General features: G+C 45.2%; 1 protein-coding gene across 1 annotated transcript in view; it reads left to right on the top strand.

Moving 5' to 3' along the window:
• Positions 1–2269: 2269 nt before the first annotated feature.
• Positions 2270–20167, top strand: part of MED13L (mediator complex subunit 13L) — a 166239-nt gene continuing 148341 nt past the window's right edge. Inside the window, exon 1 of the mRNA XM_058816484.1 lies at positions 2270–2471. Within this exon, the coding sequence (XP_058672467.1) occupies positions 2400–2471 (72 nt within the window). The 5' untranslated portion in view covers positions 2270–2399. The remainder of the gene's footprint in view (positions 2472–20167) is intronic.

The following is a 20167-nucleotide window of genomic DNA, read 5'->3' as shown; positions in this document are numbered from 1 at the left end:
TGGCAAGGAAGGGATTGGATGGATGATGGATTTGTCAGAGGAAACACACACACAGTAAGAACTCCGAGCTGTGTGGAACTTTTCTTTTGGCTTAAATTCTGTGTCTTAGTCTGTGTACGTAATTCAGGTAAATGTGATGCCTGTTTGTGGGAGAGATTTGTTACCATGAGGTAAATCCAAACAAACTCCAGTCAGCCATTGCAAGAGATGCTAATCTTAATTTATTGCCAAGAAAAGTAAATTGCAAAAAAGACACTTAAATGAGATTAAAATCACAATAAGGAAAGCTGCCATTGAGCACAGAGTGAGAACTTTTTCCACTGAGTCACATCATTGAAAATGTGCTGCATTTCTGTATTAAAGCTTGATCTGAAATGCTCCATATCTTCACCTGTTAAACACAATATTTGCTTTCTGCCACCTGTGGAATTCTCCAGTCAGGAGAAACTCAGGCAGGTGAGCCTAAATCTGCTCCCACTGGTTCAAATCAACGGGTCATTACAAACAGTAAAAACGTTATTTGTGATGAATTATCTCTTTTAAACTGAGTATCTTCTTCTTGCAAGGTGCTGACTTAAGAGTTGGACTCCACAATCCTTGTGGGCCCCTGGCAACTCAGAATAATCTGTGGCTCTTCTCCAGACCATAATTATTTTGGGAATGAATTTTATTTGTTTATCTAACTCAGGTGTTCCCGAACTCCCTTTATAAAAAGCTATAGCCACCCAATGTCTTGGAAGCTGTTTCAGGTGAGCACGGGCTGGCTCCAGGGCTGTGCAGAATGTGGGGTTAAACTCGGCTGTGAAGGGGAGCTCGGCGTGCCTTGATACCGCAGTGACCACGGATGAGTTTTGAGGCCTTTTAAAAATTACTTTGAGCACTCTCGGGTGCTGGGGAAACCCTCCGGTGAACCGCGGAATGGCCGGGATCAGGATTCCCCCGTGACGGGCACCCTGAGTGACTTCCCTTCGGCGGGCGGGACACGGTCCCCGTGCCACAGAACATCCCGAGATGGAAGGGACCCACCAGGAGCACCCAGTGCAGCTCCTGGCCCTGCCAGGGCCACCCCAAAAATCCCCCCTGCGTATTCCTGAACGTTCTCCGTGCGCCGGGAGCTCTGGCAGCCTGGGGACCCTGGGCAGTGCCCGAAGAAAACCTTGCCCAAGTGTCTGTGTAGCCCGTTTGCTCTTTTTGCTTTTCCTTGATGGGTAATAAGAGAATTCTGTCTGGTTCAGAGACAGTAAATAGTAACTTTCCTTATCCGGTTCTTTAGGTATTTGGGAAAAGAAAAAAAAAGAAGCTCCTTTGGTAAACTTGTAACATCACAATGTGAAACTGTTTCACCTTTTCCAGTAAGACATTGGTTTTCTTATGTCCTGTGGCACTTTGCGACTTTCGAGTGGTCCCGGGGGAGCCCGTTCAGTGCCCGAGCATCCTCCTGGGGGAGAACCTGGCGCTGCTGTCCCGCCTCCTGCCCGGCCCGGGCCGTTCCGGGCGCTGGCAGCGATCCCAGGCCGAGGGTCGGGACCCGACCCGGGACCCCCCGGCCCCGCCGCTCCCGAGCGCCCCCGGCGGGAGGCGGGCGCAGCGCAGCGGCGGCGGGAGGCGCCCCGGCGCCGGGGCCCCGCCCCCGGGTCCGTATCACGTGGTGCGGCGGCGACCAATGGGGCGGCGCGGTGCGGGCCCGGGCGCCATTGCTGTCAGAGCGCAGGAGGCAGAGCGGGCGCGGAGCTGCGGCCGCTGCGGGCACGGCCGGCACAGCGCGGGCGGACAGCGCTCCCTGCCCGGGCCGGGCCGCGCCCGCACCGCCGTCACCCCGCGGGCAGCGCCGACGAGGCGGCGGCGCCGGCAGCAGGAGCGGGAGGAGGAGGAAAACACCGTCCACGCACAGCCAGCGGCGGCAGCAGCGAGGGGCGGCCGGGCGGGGCGGGGAGGGGACACAGCGCCCCCCGCCCGCCGACGCCTCCGCACGGGGCCGGGACCGGGACCCCCCCTCGTCTCGCCCGCCCCGCGTCCCGCACGGACCCGCCGCCCTCCGCGCGACCCCCGACCGGGGGGGGCCGCACCTGGACGCGGAAGGGCGGCCCCGGGCCCCCCCTTCCTCCTCTTCTTCTCCCGGCCTGGAGGAGCGGGGGACGCGTCCCCCCCGCTTGCACCGGAGAAGGGCCTCCCGGCTCGAGGATTATCGGCGCGGGGGCGGGTAGCGAGGAGCAGCGCGCCCGCCCCGGCCTCGGCGCGTCCCCTCCCGGCCGCGGGGCCCCGCGGGGCCGAGGGGCCGGAGCGCGGCGCCCGCCCCGGGCAGTGACGGGGGTCGCCCCGGGGGTCGCCCGCCTTGCCCCTCGCCCCCCGGCCGTCCCCCCAGACATGCCCCGCCGTGGCGGCCCGGCTCGCCGAGGATCATGACTGCGGCAGCGAACTGGGTGGCGAACGGGGCCAGCCTGGAGGACTGTCACTCCAACCTCTTCTCGCTGGTGAGTGAGCGAGCGGGCGGTGGGCGGGTGGGCGCCCGCGGGTGGCTCCGCGCCGGGTTTGCCGGTCGGGAGCAGCTGCCGGGGGTTTATAGGCAGGGCCCGGGGCTGCTCCTGCGCTGGCCCCTCCCCCGGCCCGGTCCCCGTGTTTATTTTGCTCCTTAGCGTGGTTTGCTGCGGGTCTGTGTATCGCGCTCGCAGCTGGAGAGCGGGGAGGGGACGGCTCTGTGTCCCCTGCACGACCATCTTCCCTGGGTAAACAGGCTCCTCTCCCCGCCTCCCTTGGCACTCCGTGCCCTGTGCGCTTTGTGCCACCGAACCGGGGGGTTTTCTCTCCTCTCACAATGACAAACGCCATTTCAGCAGCAACGAACGCTCATGTAGTGTGATCGACTGTCGGACTTAGCTCTGGGCTCCTGTGACGGCGTGTCAGCTGCTGTTACAGCCTGCTCTCCTCTTTGCATACATCGTGCTCGGGGGCAAGAGGTTAAAAAAACCCCAAACCTTTTAATTTTTTCTTCTCTGAACAACAACATCGTCTGACAGTAGTGTGCCGGATTGTTTGCATAGATGCCGTCTGCCCATCTCACTGGGAACTTCCGACGTGGATGGCGTGATTTAATGTTGCAGAAATCATTATATCAATTTTGGCTGGCTATAGACCGGCAATTTAAATTTAAAATACGCCAACAATTTGTGTGTAACGGCAAAGTAATTTGGAAATACTTTGCTTTATTTTACCTGGCACGCACAGGAACATTATCCCTTCTGGCTGGGCAACAGCTGAGTGAGTGAGAGGGCTGCTGGATCGTCGGGAGCCTTCCCGTGCTACAGGGATAATGTCGGAGGGGAGGAGGGACTTGTTCAGTGCGTGGTGTGGTGGAGTTAAAACCTTGTGATGCAACTTTGGGGGGTAGCATGTGCGAAAGGATTGTGGTGGGTGCCCCCTCCACGCAGCAGAGCTCTGCCAGAATTGGAGGTGGGTGCATATGTTCTTCTTCTGATAGAACGGAAGAGATTGTTTTTAGCTCCCTTATGAAAATAAGGAGAGGGAAAAAAAGGAAACTGCTTAGAAATGCAAATGATCAAGCTTTTTGTTTTATGCTTTTTAACGTTATTGTAGTGTATTTGTTATTTTGTCTCAGGTTTGTTTGTTGTTTTTGTTTTTTTTTTTTTTTTTTTTTTTTTTTTTTATTTGGAGTGTATTTTGCTCGTACCTTTTAAGAATCTGGAACAAGACCTGTAGTCTTCCACTGCTAGAAACTGCCTCAAGAGCTTGTTCTGTGAGAATGATACATTTCTAACTTTGGCTTTTTATCGAATTGTTACGTTATGTAAGTTTGTATCGGTGCTTCTGTTTGAAGGCATGTAGTAATATTTATAAATATGTAGCAGTGCTCTGTGTATCGAGATGCAGGAAGGGTGATTTGGGGGATTGTTATGGTGATTTTGACTACGGCTGCTCTTAGCCGGGGAGGAAAATAAATCGGGAAGCATGAAGGGAACAATCGTATCTGATTGTAGAAGGGAGGCAGTGGAGGGTTTGCTCCTCACAGAGTTGTGAAGTCCCCGTTCATTAATGCAGACTGGAGTGTGTGTTTGGAGAGGCGGAACTTCTCCTGCAGTTGCAATCTGCAAATCTGTCACTGGTAAAAATAATTGTTGGCATGCAATTAGCATAAATTATAAAGTGAAGCTATTTCATAGTTATTGGGGTTTGGTTGCTTTTTTCTCCCACCTGACTAGGCTAGGGAAATGTTCAATTTTAAATGGGTGTGTAATATCACTGAAATAAGTTAAACGAAATTCTTTTGCAAGTGGCTTTAATAATAATGAGTTTAATGTGCAACCCTTTAATCTCCCTTGTAATTTTGTGGGAGGTATCTGTGCCTTAATGTGGTGCTGTGTATGAAACTCTGTTTTTATTGTATTCTGGCTCCACAAAAATAAAAAAGGGGATCAAGTAGTAGTATTTTTAAAATACAGCCGATGTGAAAACTGTTCAGAAGATTTATTTTATATTGTGTTAGGTTTTTTTAGGATTTATGTAGCAGAGAAAGGTATTGAAAATGGAAACACTGACTGAAAATATGTGGCCAGCACCACTGACCCTTTAATCTCAGATTGTCATATTCATTTCAAAATTTATGAAGTGTTTAAGCTACAGTAGTGTGGATTAGTAGTTAGGGAAACTTTTGTTAATCATTTACTTTTTCAGTGTAACAGAACAAAATCTAAACCACTAGCTGATGGGAATCCATTCATTTTTTAACAGCGCAGTAGATTACAAATATTTTGAATATTGATTCTGCTATTAGAAGTTGGGGGTTTTTCAACTGCAGGCTTTGTTTTGTGAGTGAATCACAAATAAATGTTCGTGACTGGAGAATTACAGTTCTGAAATAATTATAGTCTATCATGATACTGTTTGTTCATGGTTAAATAATATTCCTTGCCACAGACATTTGTTTTGTGGAAGCAGGAACGCTGTCTCCCTGCCCTGGAGAAGCCAGAGCTCTGTGTCAGCTCTGGTTGCTGTGGTGGATTTGGGTTGATTTAACAATTCATGATTTCTATTTTCTGTCAGCTGTAGACGTGCTAGAGAGGTTAGGAACCTTTGCTGCTTCTGAATCTTTTGATGGGAAGTGTCTTCTTAAAGCTTTTAGTAACTGATTCTCTTTTATCAGTGATGTCCCGACACTGTGGAGGCCCTCAGTGGTGTGGGCTCAGAATGTGTCACCTGAGGGTCTGAAGTGAAGGTTTCAAAGTTACCTTTGGCTGTGCAGGTACTGGGGGTGGTGCTGGGCTGGCATTCCATGGAATGTCCCTCTGGATTGCAGCACTTGGCAGCACCGAGTGTGTGTGGTGTTCTCCGGCAGCGCGGGGATCCAGCGCCGCCCTGGAAGATGGGTTCATGCTGGTGTGCTGTGGAACACGGGTTAATGTGGGAGGCAGAGCCCCCAGCCAGCCTGCAGACACATCCCCATCCTGCTCTGAGCGTGGAGCCTTTCCCAGTAAGGTGATGGAAGGGTTGGTTTGCATCTTTGTTATCAGAGTACTCCTCAAATAATAACTTGTTTAATCTGCTCAGTATAAAGCCTTGCTCATTAAAAATACACTTTCTGTCTGAAATTGCTGTTCCTAGCACAGCAGTAGGACAAATGATATTTATCCTCACTCTGTTTTTGCTGTAGTCAAAATGTCTGCTGCTGCTGCTTCTGAAAAGAATGTCTGTTTTGATAAACAGTATTTAATAAGCCATTGTATGGGCCAGTTTATTTAAATACTAATTAAGAGCTGTCTAATAACTATTTAGAGACAAAATGTTCTGAGGTAATATGCTTTGTATTAAAACTTCAGCCTCAGCTGGCAGCAGTCTTCCTGTGAATAATCCTTAATCATAAAAGTAGTCTTACTGAAATTAATTTGACTTTTCCTGTGAGTAAGGGTTACTCATATGACAGTGAGGGCTTTCATGAAGATGTTTCTTCAACTATCTAGGCTCTGGTGCCATGGTGGATCCAAAGGCACAACTCAGTCTTGGGAAATTGGGGTGAAGTTGCATAATGTTGGATATACTGGAGCTGGAGAGTACGGCCAAGGGTGTCAGGAATGATCTGAAATTGGGAGGAGCTCTCATGGGGTAGAAAGGTTTGGTACTGTAGGAGTCTTCATGCTGGAAAAGACACGGTTGTGTTCTGGGGAAGTGAGACCAGGTTAGAGAAGCTGCTATGGAAGATGTCCCATGTTCTTGTAGAAGTGCATTCCTATAGAAGCCCGCTGCCAGAAGGGTCCAGGCAGTGGGAATTGTGTTTGTTCTTGTTTAAAAGGCAAAGTTAAAAACAGTGAAGGCTGTCACTACTGTTGCTTTTTGCAGTTCACATCCAGGAACAGAAGTTGTCCCCTTTGATCAGTGAGTTTTGTTGATGTTTCCAGCATAAAATGAAAGGAATTAAAGCAATCAGAGGTGGCATTTGGCTTATTCTCCTAAAGGTTCTTCATGGCATCAGAAAGTGAAGGTTGCAGAGGCTGCTGTGAGCTATTCCTTGGTGTTGCATAATTGTCAGTAAAGGACTTCATAGTAAATGTTGATTGCTCAATGCCTTCAGTAGTAGTGAATTAACCAGTAGTCCTTGCTTGTTGTGTTTTCATAAATGCGGTGCTCCGAGCAGTGGGCTGGGATTTTGGCATGCTGAATGTTCAGCACTGCACAGTGTCTATCTTGCTTGTTTGGAATTTTATGTAGGTGTGAATTTACATGCATAAATAATTAAGAAATGGATTAACCTCTCAAGTTGTGCAAAAGTATTTGATTCTCTAGTTATCTTTGTCCTGAGTTTTATTAGGTAACAAGACAGAAGTAGAGGGATGACATTAGAAAGCTTGTTCACTTCTTGCTAATAAAAGATTATTTCAGGTTTTAAATCACTTCAGTGGTAGGTTTTTATTATGTCCTGTCAGAGTATTTGACAGTTTAATGGGACATGCCAGGGAGAGGGTTTGAAGTGAACAGACCCAGATTTGCAAAGAGATTGGGACAGTGACGTTCAGCCAGTGTGCCCTGCTCCAGGAGGGGAATTGAGGGATCTGTTGGATAACCAACCTTTTGGGAATATTCCCAAAAAAATGGGGGGGGGGGGTGCAGGAGTGACATTTGCAGCTCAGAATAAGTGTGCCCAAGCTAATCACGAAGAAATATTTGAGTGAGGTTTCCTTGAAATCCTGAGTATCTTGTGAATGTGCACATGTCCTGGGGCTGGAAATCCTTCCCCAGAGGTTCTGTCCTGATTCTGGTGGCACTGTGAGTCCAGTTGTGTGACTGCTGTTGGGAACATCAGCACAAAAAAATTAATACCCAAATATCAGGGTGAAGCATCAAAAAATATCCTAGGTAACTACACCTTAGGAACAAGAATTTTAATTTGGTGTAACACTATCTGGAAATAGATTTTTCTATTTTTCTACATTTTTAATACAGAATTGACATCATAACCCCAGTTCTCAAACACCCCCCCCCCCCCCCCCCCGACTCATTTGATCTTGGATTTTTTTGCCTTCTTCTGAGAGCGCTTCCTCATATGAAAGAATAAAGAAAGATCTACAGATAGAACTTTTAAATCCTTTCTTCTATTATTTTCCTTATGGACAATGCAGTTCTTTTGAAGAAAATCTAAAGAAACTGAAAGTTTTGATCTTTGGTGGAAAAAAATAAGTGTGGTGCATATGAGATATATTTGCTGAATGTGTTAACTTGAGTAACTTTGGTCATTAGATGAAGAAGGAATCTTTATGGATTTTGTTTTAATTTTTTCATCTCTAGTTCTCAGAAGCATTACATGAAAGGATATGTGTGTATGCAGATGCATTGCTTTTAAATACCAAAGCCCAGCAGTGTTAGGGGGCTGTTGCACTTTGTGGTGGGGTGAACACCTGGGCTGGTTTGAAGCCCTTCCTGTTCACTGAGTGAGAATGCACCTGTTGTCTCCCCTTTCCTTGATCTCTCTATGGAATTACTCCCACCTCCCCACCTGCCCCAGTCCACTTTTTTTGCATCATAGTTGTGGCAGCACACTTTTATCAGGGTTTGGGTTTTGCTCTGATCGGAGCAGGAACTTAGAAATTTTGTCTTGCATCCCGTGGCTGGAATGGTTGGCACCTTGCTGCATTCCTTCATTGTCTCCCTGATGTTACACCTGCTCCCTCTGGCTTTTATTTTTCCTTGAGTGCTGGCCCCAGTGTATGCCAGGATCCCCTCATTATAGATTTATGTCCTTTGGTTTTTTCTAGTTGTTCTATGGTAGCTGTGGAAGGTGACAGTAGATGTCCACAGACCAACAAAACCCCTTTTCCTGAGTTTATGTGGGATCCTCTGGACAACCCAGTAACACTGGGTGGGTGGTTGGGCTGTTCCCACTGTTGTTAAGGCTGACAAGTGTAGTTTATACAAAACTTTGGAGTCTGTCCGTGTTCATTTACTGATCTGTGGGTGAGTCGTGTACTTCGTTGTGTAGAGTCTGTCACAGTGGCATTTGCATCTTGTTGGTGCCATAGTAACACAAATAATAAGCAAAAATACTGCTCTGACTGAAAAACATGCTTGTTTTAGTATTAACTTGCCAGTTTTAAAAGTGCACAAGTGTTTCCAACAGAAGATCCCAACCCAAATCCAGAAGATTTGCTTATAAGGAGTGTGTGTTTACATGGGGGCATCTTTGTTCCTCAGACCAGGCTGTTCCACTGCTTTCATTTTGAGCTCAAAGTATTGCTTTAAAAATAGATCCTCTTTTCTTGAGTTCCCTGACATCAACTGATCGTTTTAAAGAGAAACCAGCTAATAAAAATACTCTGTTCTGCAGACCTCAAAATCTGGCTAAAAGCTGGTGTTGGGCTCCCTGTGCACACAGCAGTGGAGTGAGCACATGGGGCAGGATAAGGGGACTGGGACACTGGCAATGACAGCCTGTGTTGTTTCCTGCTGTGGCCCAGCTCGTCACAGAGCTGTGCAATAGTGGGATCCCAGCACTGTGAAATGGTAATGAGGGCTGAGCAGAACCTGCTCTGATACCAGGGAAGAAGTTTAGCTTTTCACATTGGAAGGGTTCTCAGCATTTCCTCCTGTAGTAAGGAGCTGCCTTACTCACAAGTGTTGTAAAACATTTAAGCAGTCTTTCCTTTGGCTTGTGCTCTGAATATTCATTGATTTGGATGAATTCTGGCTCTCACTTTCTACCTTAATCTGTAAAAATACATTATTTCTCATTGAGTCATGTGTGGCTTAATCCATGAGCAGAATTGCTGTAGTGCATGTGGACATGTGGCTGGAGCTTTTAGTGGCATCCTCACTTTTGTTTCTTTGAGATGGGGAATTTTATTGTGTGGTGCTGTTGTATAAGGTGCCCTGAGGCAATATTTACATTTATGTGACTAACACAGATGAGCTCAAACATACACAATGGCCTTGTCCCTATATTAAGGAATGTATTTAATCAGCTTATGAAAATAGAGAAAAATGGCCAGGCTTCTATTACAAAAGTAATTAGCTATGACACGTGTATTTCTGTATCACTTCTTGTGAGTCAGTTACCTCAGCTTTCTTTAATCAGTGTTGCAGCTTAGTGTATTCTTGTTTGTGAAAATTATAATTACAGAGGAAAAAATTTGGGTTGCCCCCTCCCTTACATTTTTGTTCCTCCCCCTTTACTCTTCTTCCATGCCTTGGTGGCTCCAGAAAGGTCCATAAATTCATATTTAAGCCTGGAGTGTGGAGCTGACCTAGTGAAAATCTTTTCCCCCTTCTCTCTCCCAAGGCAGCTCTGTTCCCCTCGTTCCTCTCTCCCCACCACGTTTTGGCAGTGGCGTGGATTGAACGGAGATCAAAGTGGCTTTGTAACCACAATCCCTGTCTTAGAGAAAGAAATTTAAAGCTTGTTCAGTAAAACTTTATTTCATTCATCTTTTAGCTTTAAAAGAGCTATGCTGTGGTCAGGGCCTTGTGGTTGCCTGTTCTTATGACTCCATATTTGCCCATAAAATACAATATTTTGTGAGAACAGAGGATTGAAAGCAAAATATAAAGGAAAACTCTTCTTTACCCATTGATCAGGCGTTGGCAGACTTCCAGTTTTTGATAACAATGCATTCATAGCTGACAGCTATGAGAGGTACATTATAGACTTCTGATTTTTTACTTATAGGAGTCTCTGATTTACTAAGAAGTTTTCAAACCTAGTTTAACATATCTGCAGTCTCTCAGTGTTGGACTTTTATGAGTCTCACTTCATGTATGTCTACAATGTTACTGGATTTGTAGGCGGCTCTGATGACACAAAATTAATTCCAGGAATGTTTTGTAGTGGCCATGTCAAGTATTTTTATAAAAAAAAGTATTATCTTTGCTGAGAGAAAATGTGAATTGGTTAAATTACTTTATTCTGAAAAAGCTGCTTTCAGTTTTAGCCCAGTGTTTCTAGTTATTTAATTTTCCATGTGTATTTTAATAAAATTTTGACTGGAGCTCTCTGTGAATTTCCATAATTCCCTTCTGGCAGGAGGTGCTGGATTCTTGTCTTTGCAGGAATGACAGTGAGAGAGCTGGCAAAGTGAATCTACATGACCAGTCATGCAGTGGCTTTATTTACTACTTTCCATATTACAGGAGATTCATACACCAGGATTCTCCAGGTGTGGGTTTTGAAGGGCTGAGGGATTTTGGTGGCTCCTGACAAGCTGGGCATTGCTGGGTGTCAGTGATGAGGACAGGGGTGAAGAACCAGGGCTGGGGGATGGGATGCCTGTGCTGTTCCTGCCCCTCTGTCCCACAGCAGGAGCCTGGATTGGGCTCCTTTGGGAAGGGAGAGAGGTGTGCGGGGCAGGGATGGACGTGGGTTAAAACTGAGCTTTGCTGGGCAGGGCTGGGATGGACACAGCTGTAAACCCGTGGGAGCTGCTGTGCTGCTCAGATGTGGGGCACAGGAATGTTCTGAGTCCTCCGTGCAGCTTTTTGTGTAATGGAAGAAGGGGAACCACAGTCTTTACCTCACTGTGCCAAAGTTTACTCTGCTCGGGTTGTTACTTCCTCCAGCCCGCCCTCCCCCCTGCTTTTTTCTACCCATATGTCAAATTACTTGGTTTGGGAAACAGCTGATAGTCCATTGTATGACTCTGATGTTTGACATTTCCTTCCTCTTTCAGTTAAAAAAATCTAGAAAAGAAAGTTAAATTTGGGAAGAATTGAGAGGATTCTTTTGTTTTCTTGTAGATTTGATTTGTAATTTTTTTTCACGTGTTGGACTGCTTTTCTGTAGTCCAGCTTTCTCCAAGAGAGGACTTTTTAAAATTTGGAAAATAGGCAGTAAGTTCTGATTCTTTCTGAAGAAAGAAGTGAACCCTCATCATTCACCCTGTCTGAAAACAAGGGAGGGATACTCTGGCTGCTGGCAAGTTGCATCTTTATTTGCTTTTTTTTGTGTGCTATTGAAGTTTGCGGTGGTAGTTTCCATTTTATTATCTGTTCTCAACCATCTACTCAGAAGTTAAAATATGATTGATTCCCTTTTGTGAAGAAACTGTCTGAAGTGATGGAGAACTCAGAGATGCCTTTCTGTAAAATAGTCTGTGACTTGAGCTGTGGGGTGGGTCACTACCTTAACCCAGGGTTTGGTAATATGAAAAGAATTTCGTCAATTGCTTCTGTCTTTTGTCTTGGAGATGGCATTTTTCTTCCAGGCATTGTGTGTGCTTCCATACAGCCTGCAGGGGTAAATGTTCAGCTCTGCCCTGGGTAAACTTCATTCCATGTAGAATTATTAAGGTTGGGAAAGAGCTCTAAGATCAAGTCCTCTTCATCCCCTTTTCCCAGTAATAACACCTAAACCAAAGCAAACCCAGTCATGCCTTGTTACTTTTGGCTGCCGTGGGTAGGTGTTTGGACATGGGTGAGGTTTGTGCATCCTCTGAGCCCCAAATTTCTGCCTGTTCAGTTTTGTTGTGCAGATTGGCTTTCCTGTTTCCCTGTCTCACTCCTGGTGATGGGATTCTGGCACAGCAGCTTCCCTGTTGTGTGGCTGTGTTGGTGCAAGAGCCAGCAGGACACGGGTGTGGAAGTGCCTGTGTGAGTCTCAGTGCCACGCTGACCTGGGACAGTGCTGCTGCCATCTTTGTTTCCTTATGTTCATGTCTTGAATATTTTAGGCTTGAAAGTATCTTTTCAAGTGATGGCTGAGTCTCAGCCCTTTGGCTTCCAGCCATGCCTATCACATTATCCTTTCCCATCTCTGCTGGACTGGGTTACAGTGGGGGAAGCTGCCGAGCCAGGCACCAGGGTGGGACCACGTTCTGAATTTGCTGGATTGGTTAAGGGCTGCAGATTTGCTAACCAAAGCCTTCACTGAAGGTGAAATATGTTGATGTAACTCAAAGGTCTTTAATAAAAAAATTCCTCTTTAATTCTTTGTTTTTAAATAATTCTTAAAGAGTTTTTGCAGTTAGTCCTGAATGACTATAAGTGCTTTTTAGGTGGACATTGGGTCCTGGCTGAGGGGTGGCAGCTCTGAGGATGACCATTGAGTGCTCAGTGTGCTGATGAGATTTTCAAGGTACCTATTGGTACCTGGCTAAATGAAGGGGCACGGAACAGTGTTGTGGAATCACAATTTCAACAAAGGGTCCTGTCTCAGTGGTGGCTAGTGTTTGTTTGGCCTGCTGGATTTGCTGAAGTGGATGTAGTTGCACTTCCCTTGAATTATCTCCCAGGCTCTCTGTGTATTTGGTTGAGAGGTTTCTTGAACCAGGTAGATGTTTTGTAGACAAATTCTAAACTAGTATATAAGTTTTTATCCTGATACAAAAATTTCAGCCACCTCATTTTGGTTTGAGTCTGTGTTCTGCTAATTTAATTTGTTATCTGGAAGAAAAACAGCAGCCGTTTTCTAGAGAACCTCAGTTTCCCTCTTGTAAACCAACCAGACTTAATCCATGGATGATTTTTTAACTATATGGAATATATATTTTTTGGCCATTCCTGTAATTCTTCTGGTTTTGATGTTGTGAAACAAGAGCTGCAGTTTGTGATGAATGTGCAGAGCTGCAGATGAATTGTAATGGCCTCAATTTCTGTGTCACCTTCTGTTTCTTTTATAAGAATTTCTCACATTTGGTTTTGTTTTGTCAACCTGTTTTTGCAGTGGACTGGAAGAAGATACTTTCTCTTTCAGTGTGTTGGTGTGTGCTCATTTTCCTTCTGCTGTGCTTGATTGTAGTCATCTACTTTAGTATTTAACCTTGAATTTCTGTGAGGGTTTGGATCCATATCAGTAATTTGGGTGCTTTTACCAGATTGCTCTTTCTTTTATGCTTTCCACTCAAAAAGCCTTTGTTGGTACCTCCTGCATCTGCCAGAGCTGCTGAAATTTGAGCATTAGTATTGGAGTCCTTTTATATTTTCCACTGGGAAAGATGGTACTTGGTTGCCACCTCAAATTCTTTTTGAGATGAGTCTGATTTTTGTTTCTTTGAAAGAAGCAATTAATCTTTTTGGCTGTCTCCTCTCCTACATGGGCAAAGTCACCCTCACACTGGGGAGAAAGAGGAAAAAATACCTCATTTCTGTCAGTCCTGTTTACTTTTTAGGCATAAGAGCTCATGCTGTTAGTTTGTGCCTTTTAATAATGTGAAACCTATTATTTTGGAAATGCCTTGGTTTGCTGGTCTTGGATACTGTGATACGGGATCTCAGATGTCCCCAGGTACAGAAGTCCATCAGGGGATATCTGATAATAGGATTTTGGTTACAGCTAAATCCTTCTCTGAGACTTGCAAAGGTAAAAGATGACACACAAATGCCCTGACACTGTTGCTTGTCACAAACAGCTCTGGAGTAGGAGCATTTAGATAATCTGTTCCAGGGGGCATGAGGGAAGGAGGCATCATGGATTGCAGGGATTTATCCAGCAGAAAGCTGTTCCAGGCACATGTGCTGCATGCACTGGCATGCTCACTTTCATGTTGGTTTTAAGAGCCAAGGAATAACAACAAAAAAAAAGGGTAATTTTTTCATCCTTCATTTTTAAAAGCTTGTTAGTGGCTGCCCTTTATCCCTTTTTTTCCAGCCACTTGACTGTGTGCTTATGCAGGGAGAGGATTAAAGTCAAACATGTCATTCTGCTGCTGCTCAGTTGCATACTAAGAGGGCTGAGGCTGAGCACTGGGCTCCAAAGCACAAACCATGGCAGGGTGTTTTTTCTGCCATGGGACACCCACTTCAGAATTAGCTATTTTTTGTTGTGCTATTTTTTGTCTATTCTTGATTTCAGAGCAAGTTTGGAGGACTTAGTGCAGTTATGGCAATGCTTGGCCTCACAGCAATGTCCTTTTGAAGCTCATTCAGTGCATGCAAGGCCTCTGCACTGCCATGTGATCCCTCCCTCCTACAGGGGCAGAAGGGATAAGCCCTGAGGGAAGGGAACACAAACCATTCCTTGCTTTTTTAAAATGGAAAGCATGAAGAGGAGAATGTTAATATGTAGTTCAGGGAACGATCTGATTTCAGGAGACTCTGCAGGGCTGAGCTGGTCAGTCTGCTGTGGGTTTTCAAACCCCAGAGATCTTCAGACCCAGCAGACAAATGGGGAATGTCTGTGGACAGGTGCTGGCACTGCTCAGTTGTGCTGTGGGAATAGGAGCCTCTCTCAGGGTGTACAAACAGTCTGTAAAGCTGTGAAGAAAACGAATTTTTTAGTTAAGCAATCTCCTCTATTCCTTCAATTCACTTGACAGGGACTTAGGCAGATGTTACTAAACACTTTAATTCAGTGTGAGAGGGGATGATGTTTGCCTCTTCCACAAGCAACACATTGTTACAGAGTAGTTTACAGTCCTCCTGTCCTCATCCTTTTGTCCTTCCTTCCTAGTGAAGTGTATCAACATGACATAACTTTTATCTGGTATTTAAATGGCTGGAGTGGAGTGTGCAATGATATTTCGTTGCTGTGTGAGGATGATGCAGTGAAAGGAGACACTGTAACCAAAACAGATGGTGCTAATCTTGAGTCTGTCTGCAAGATCTTACAGCATTTAATTAAAATGGTGGTGTAATTCCCATGACACCTTTAACTACAGTTTAAATTCTTGGACTATGAACTAAGGGCTTTCTTATGCAGATTTTCACTCATGTGAGTAGTCCTTAGTATGAGTCTCTGGTGGCTTCAGAATAGCTACTTACTTGAATGAAGCTCTCAAGATGAGACACTAATAAAACTGGCAAACATATATATGGCATTTACATGTTTTATGTTCCAATTTGAAGCATAAATTGTAGACTAAAGATACTTAGCAACTACTTTCCTACGTAGAAGCAAACAAAATTCTAGATTAGAGGAATTGTTTAGACTGAGCCTAACTTCAGAGGCTGGTAAATACAATGTTTTAAGGTACCCTGGGCAGCTTAACATCTTCTCCTAGGTTGGAAGGACATTTTATATTCCTTTGTTTAACTGAAATGTGTTTGTAGAAGTGATGAGGTGTGGTTTGCTTTTTACATTGCTTGCATTGGTTTTTTGAGACCATTAAAGAAAGTTATGTTTGAAGCACTGGGAAGACCTGAATTTGTCTGAGTGGCAACTTTTAGGCAGGCAACTGGGAAGTATTTTTATGCTTGGTTTTTGTTTTGTTTCAAATTGGAGAAGGGTGAAAAATAAAATGACCTGAAATTTGCCATGTTGAAAGTCTTTTAGAAAGTCTTTTGAGGGCCTGTGTGATTGATATCTGGTTCTTTTATTCATTATATGATCTTACCTCCTTTCCAATGTATCCTTCCTGGTTTGAAAGTACCAGATGATTTTCTGCTCTCTGCAGCCTGACTCTGTCTTAGCTTTTCTTACTTTTCTGTATGATATGAAGCAGGGAAAATAGCACATTTATATAATTTTAGTCATTGTTTTTGATGTAGAGAAGCACAAAGTAGTTAAAAAATAGCTCTGCTTTATGCTTAGGGTGGCTAAATACAAGAATTTCTCAAACTTTTGATGCTCTCCCTCTTTCTCCTTCTGTTGTGTCTATAGTATTGTATAATCTCTACAAGGGAACTTTGTGTATTAAAATGTGTGGAATTACTCAAGTGATCTGGAGAAGTTAATTTAGAGTTGGCCTGTCCATTTCCCATAAAACTGAGGCCAAAAAGCATTTGGTGGAGATAAGAAATAAAAGAGGAGGTGGAAGATGGGTTTGTTTGTGTTCCATCTGCAAGGGCTGTAGAAGAGGAAAGCAGTCACAGTGGCTACCCAGCACTAATTATATCTTCAGGGTTGCTGGGAGCATGCCAGCACCAAGTTGTGCACTGTGAAATGTTACTGGGGAATTGTGATTTTTAGCAGCCTAAACTCTACCAATCTGAGTGGAGCACGATGAGATCAGCAAAGACACTCCCAGCCTGCCTATTATTGTGATTTAAGCCTGAAGGGGGAAAAGAATGAGAGCTTAGGTTTTTTGTCTCCTAGGAATTCACAGTGTGGATGGTGTCCTGGAGCCCTGAGCTGTGGCAGGTACATGTGGAGGTGTCTGTATTTAGGGCAGCAGGGTGTGAAAGAAAGTGCTAATTTGCTTTCTGTGTCTCTCTGCTTGTCTGTGTGTGCAGGGGGGATCAGAGGGTTGAACACTCTCAGCTCATCTCTTTTGAGGCTGTTTCACTCTGCAGGGTGTGATGATGGTTACTGAAACCTGAGTTTGTGTTCCTTTCCAAGGGACTCTGTGTGATCGCTCTAAGGCCATGCATCTGAATAAAGACATTGGCAATGCACTGTTTTCATTAATGCCTCTTTCTTGGGGATGTTTTGGGCAGTTTTGGATGCCTGTGTGGAATTTGAACACACTCTTCTACCCTGACAGCTGCTTTTGAAAACATCAGAAACAGATCTTTTTGTGTCTTGGGAATTACTCTGTAAGAAGTTGGATGTTAGTGAAGGGTTTGGGTATTACTGTTAGAGATCCAATTTCTCTGTTTCTTTACATGCTTGGCCCAGTGCATTTAGAACTGGCGTCTCACAAATATTTTGTGTCCAAGTGCAGTTGCTGAACTTAGAAAAAAACTCCATTTCAAAACAGCCCCACTTATCTGAGCAGTTAAACCCTTCACAGCACAGTCCTCCATAACACGTTCCTTTATAAACCAAAGCAAAAATCTCATTTAATGCATGATTTGCTTACAGTGTTGGATAATAAGTATTTGTAAATTCTTTGTTTTTTTTTTTTGTCAAGCTTTTTAGTTTTAAAAACATTGTAGCAACTGCAATAAGCCAAAACTATGCATATGGGAAGAGATGCAAGAAACACAGTCAGTTACATCACCTGGCAAGAGTTCTGCTTTGTTCTGCATTCATCTCTAGCCAGTTGTGAGTTAAACAGCATGTTCACAGTTTTGTCCTCAGGTTGGCAATTTTGGTTTCTGTCTCAGTGTTTCAGGCTGCTTTCAAACCAGCAGTTCTACTAATCAGAGCATCTCTGCCCTCCCTGACCTGCTTTGCTGTCCTCAGACTTCCCAGTACAAGCATCTCTGTGGCTGTTTAATGAATCAGGTGTGGGGACTGATCTGAGTAAAGGAAAATGTCGTTTAATCCAACCCTTCTGGGTTTGAGTCAGCCCAGCTCAGTGTGAATGTCTGAGTGCTGCAGGGAAGGCACCCAGGCCAAGCCTGTCCTGGCAGCAGTGCTTGCTTGTGTTGGTTGAGGTGTTCCAGACCAGAACAGCAGTCTGGGTGCACTGAAGGTTGTGTTTTACCTGATTGGAGCTGTTCCTGACAGGGGAGATCCCACTCTGCTCTCCCTCCTCTCCTGGGGCTGCTCAGTGATTCCTTGGCTGCAGGATGAGCTGTCAGGGTGCTAAGCCTGGAAATGTTTGGCTTTCTCTTGTTTAAATTGGTGAAGTGATCCCATTCATGGAGTGATTCCATGACCAGTAGATCCAGTGTCAGACTGGGACATGGAAATGCATGGCTGGGGCTGAGGAGGATGAGGCTGTGTTGGGTCAGCCTGAGCTCACTGCCACTGAAGCACAAATGAAACCACATTTGGCTCTTCAGAACTGTTCCCAGAACCACAGCCCGCTGCTTGTCTTGTCTGTGCAAACCCTGCTACAGATGGAGGCCTCTTCAAACCAAACTGTTGGTTTGTTTAAAGAAATTAATGTAAATAAATCCCCATGTGGATGCAGATCTTCTCCCTATAGTGTGTTAAATGCTTTACACAGAACATCAGTAGAGGCGTAGAATGTGTGTAAGTGTTTTGGGTGTAGTCTGCTCTTGTGTATCCCTTCTGGATTCAAATTTCTATTTGAATTCTTTTAATTAACATGAGGACACAATCCAGAAGTTCTGAGGGATTAGTACTGATGCTTACCTATTAAAAATTTAAACAGAAACAGACATATCCCAATACATGTGCTGAACCACATCTCTGCAGCTCAAACTGGGAAACGATGTGTGAGAGCTCATTTAATGCTGCTGCTGAGTCCAAAGCCCCAGGACTTCTCTCCCTTTTTTTTTTTTTGAGATTCTGTGTGTGGGTGGGCAGTGGTGTGATCCAGGTTAGTAGTTTATCATTCCTCACAGTCCACAGAATTACAGACTCCAGGAGTTAGCACAGAATTAAATTGGGTGCAGCTCTGCTGATTTCACTGTGCTTTCCTTGACTCTGTTTCATCCCTCCTTGGAGGGGATGTTGGGGTGATAGCTCTGAGCTGGCAGGAAGCCACAGGAGCCTCTTTGCTCTTTGAAACAGCTGAGCTCTGGCTTTTGCTGTGTGGATTAAGCGAGTGCTGCTCTTGGGTAACGTCCTTTGTTCAGTTGAGTGTTTTGGTTTTCATCATCTTCCTGTTCCAAGGTCTTTGTGACTTAGCATATGTTCTTAGCTGGTTATGGCACAAACATTTAACCTTTTTTCACAGGTTGCCTATGCTGGCAGTAATTCTTGGTGTTTTGTGGTCTGTAGTTACTTTCATTGTCCTGTTCCAGAAGCTCTGCCCATTCCTTTTCCAAGCTATAGCTGGGGATGCATCTAGAGCAGATGTAGCTGTTCTGGAGGAGTGCTTTTTCTTAGACTGTTATTTAGTGTCTGAGGTGTTCTAGCACCCTACTATGGAAAAAATAACTTTACTCCTCCCATTTTGTCTCTTCCTCCTGCATTCTCCTGCCCCTATCATGCTAGGAAGGTGGCACATGGCTGTGTATCTCAGCCACTCTGGACTATCTTTTCCCATTTCCTTTTCCATAGTTCCCAACCCTTTGGATGGCTGATCAGCATTTCTGTGTGAGTGCAGGAGCTGAGTGCTGGCTGTAGGGAGCCTCCAGCTGGGACAAGCCAGGACTGGTGTCCTGCTGGCAGGATATAGGATGGCAGGGTCCCTTCTGCCCTGTGGAGCTAAACGTGTCTGCTGGTTTAGGGGCCTGCAGACAATAAACCCAATTTCCTTGCTGTTCAGTGTTCCATAGGTTTTTGCCCTTCCCAGTGCAGTACTGAGTGGCCATGTGCCTGGTGAGGCCTCTTCAGAGTTAAATGGGCAGTCTGGATAATCAGTGTTTGGGGAAATAGTCCTTGAGGCAGAGTCCCAGGGACTGCAGCCATGGGCCAGAGCCCTGCAGTGCCAGGCAGTATACAGGAATGAGGTGAAACTTTTTCAGAGAATGTATTTACAAGATCCAAGAAATACTTGTGGTTTTTGCTCTGTTGTTGGTATGATGAGCATCACCTTCAGCTCCTCAGCAGTTCACCAACCACCTCTTGAACCAGGCTGGCTCCTTCCACCTACTGTGGAGGGCAGAAGTAAATTTTAGAGTTTAAACTTGTAAATGGACAAAGTTTGTGGACTTGAAAAAGGAAATCCTGTGTGTGATGGGGAGTTTGGGTTTTGGAGGAGAAGTTGAATGTCCTCACACAGGTGATGACAATGGGAGGAATACATGATCTGCAAGTCTTCAGTTTTCTTTAGGAGTAAAAACTCATTCCTGCAGTCAGTGTTTCCAGTGGGGGTCTCTCCCTTGTCCCTGGCAATTCCCCCTCTTGTCAGAGGTGTAGCTGCTGCCCTGGAGTGTTTGCAGTCCTTGTGGCAGAGCAGCTGGCTGTTCCTGCAGGAGCACTTGGGAGCTGAGCACCAGCTGCTTCTGGGCAGCCAAGGGAAGGTGTGAACACTGGAAATGAAGCAGTGGAGGGAGTAGC

This window comes from Ammospiza caudacuta, chromosome 18, assembly GCF_027887145.1.
Source record: "Ammospiza caudacuta isolate bAmmCau1 chromosome 18, bAmmCau1.pri, whole genome shotgun sequence".
NCBI classification, from domain to species: Eukaryota; Metazoa; Chordata; class Aves; order Passeriformes; family Passerellidae; genus Ammospiza; species Ammospiza caudacuta.
Note: the sequence above shows the minus strand (reverse complement) of the source record. Positions and strands in the feature narration are given on the sequence as shown.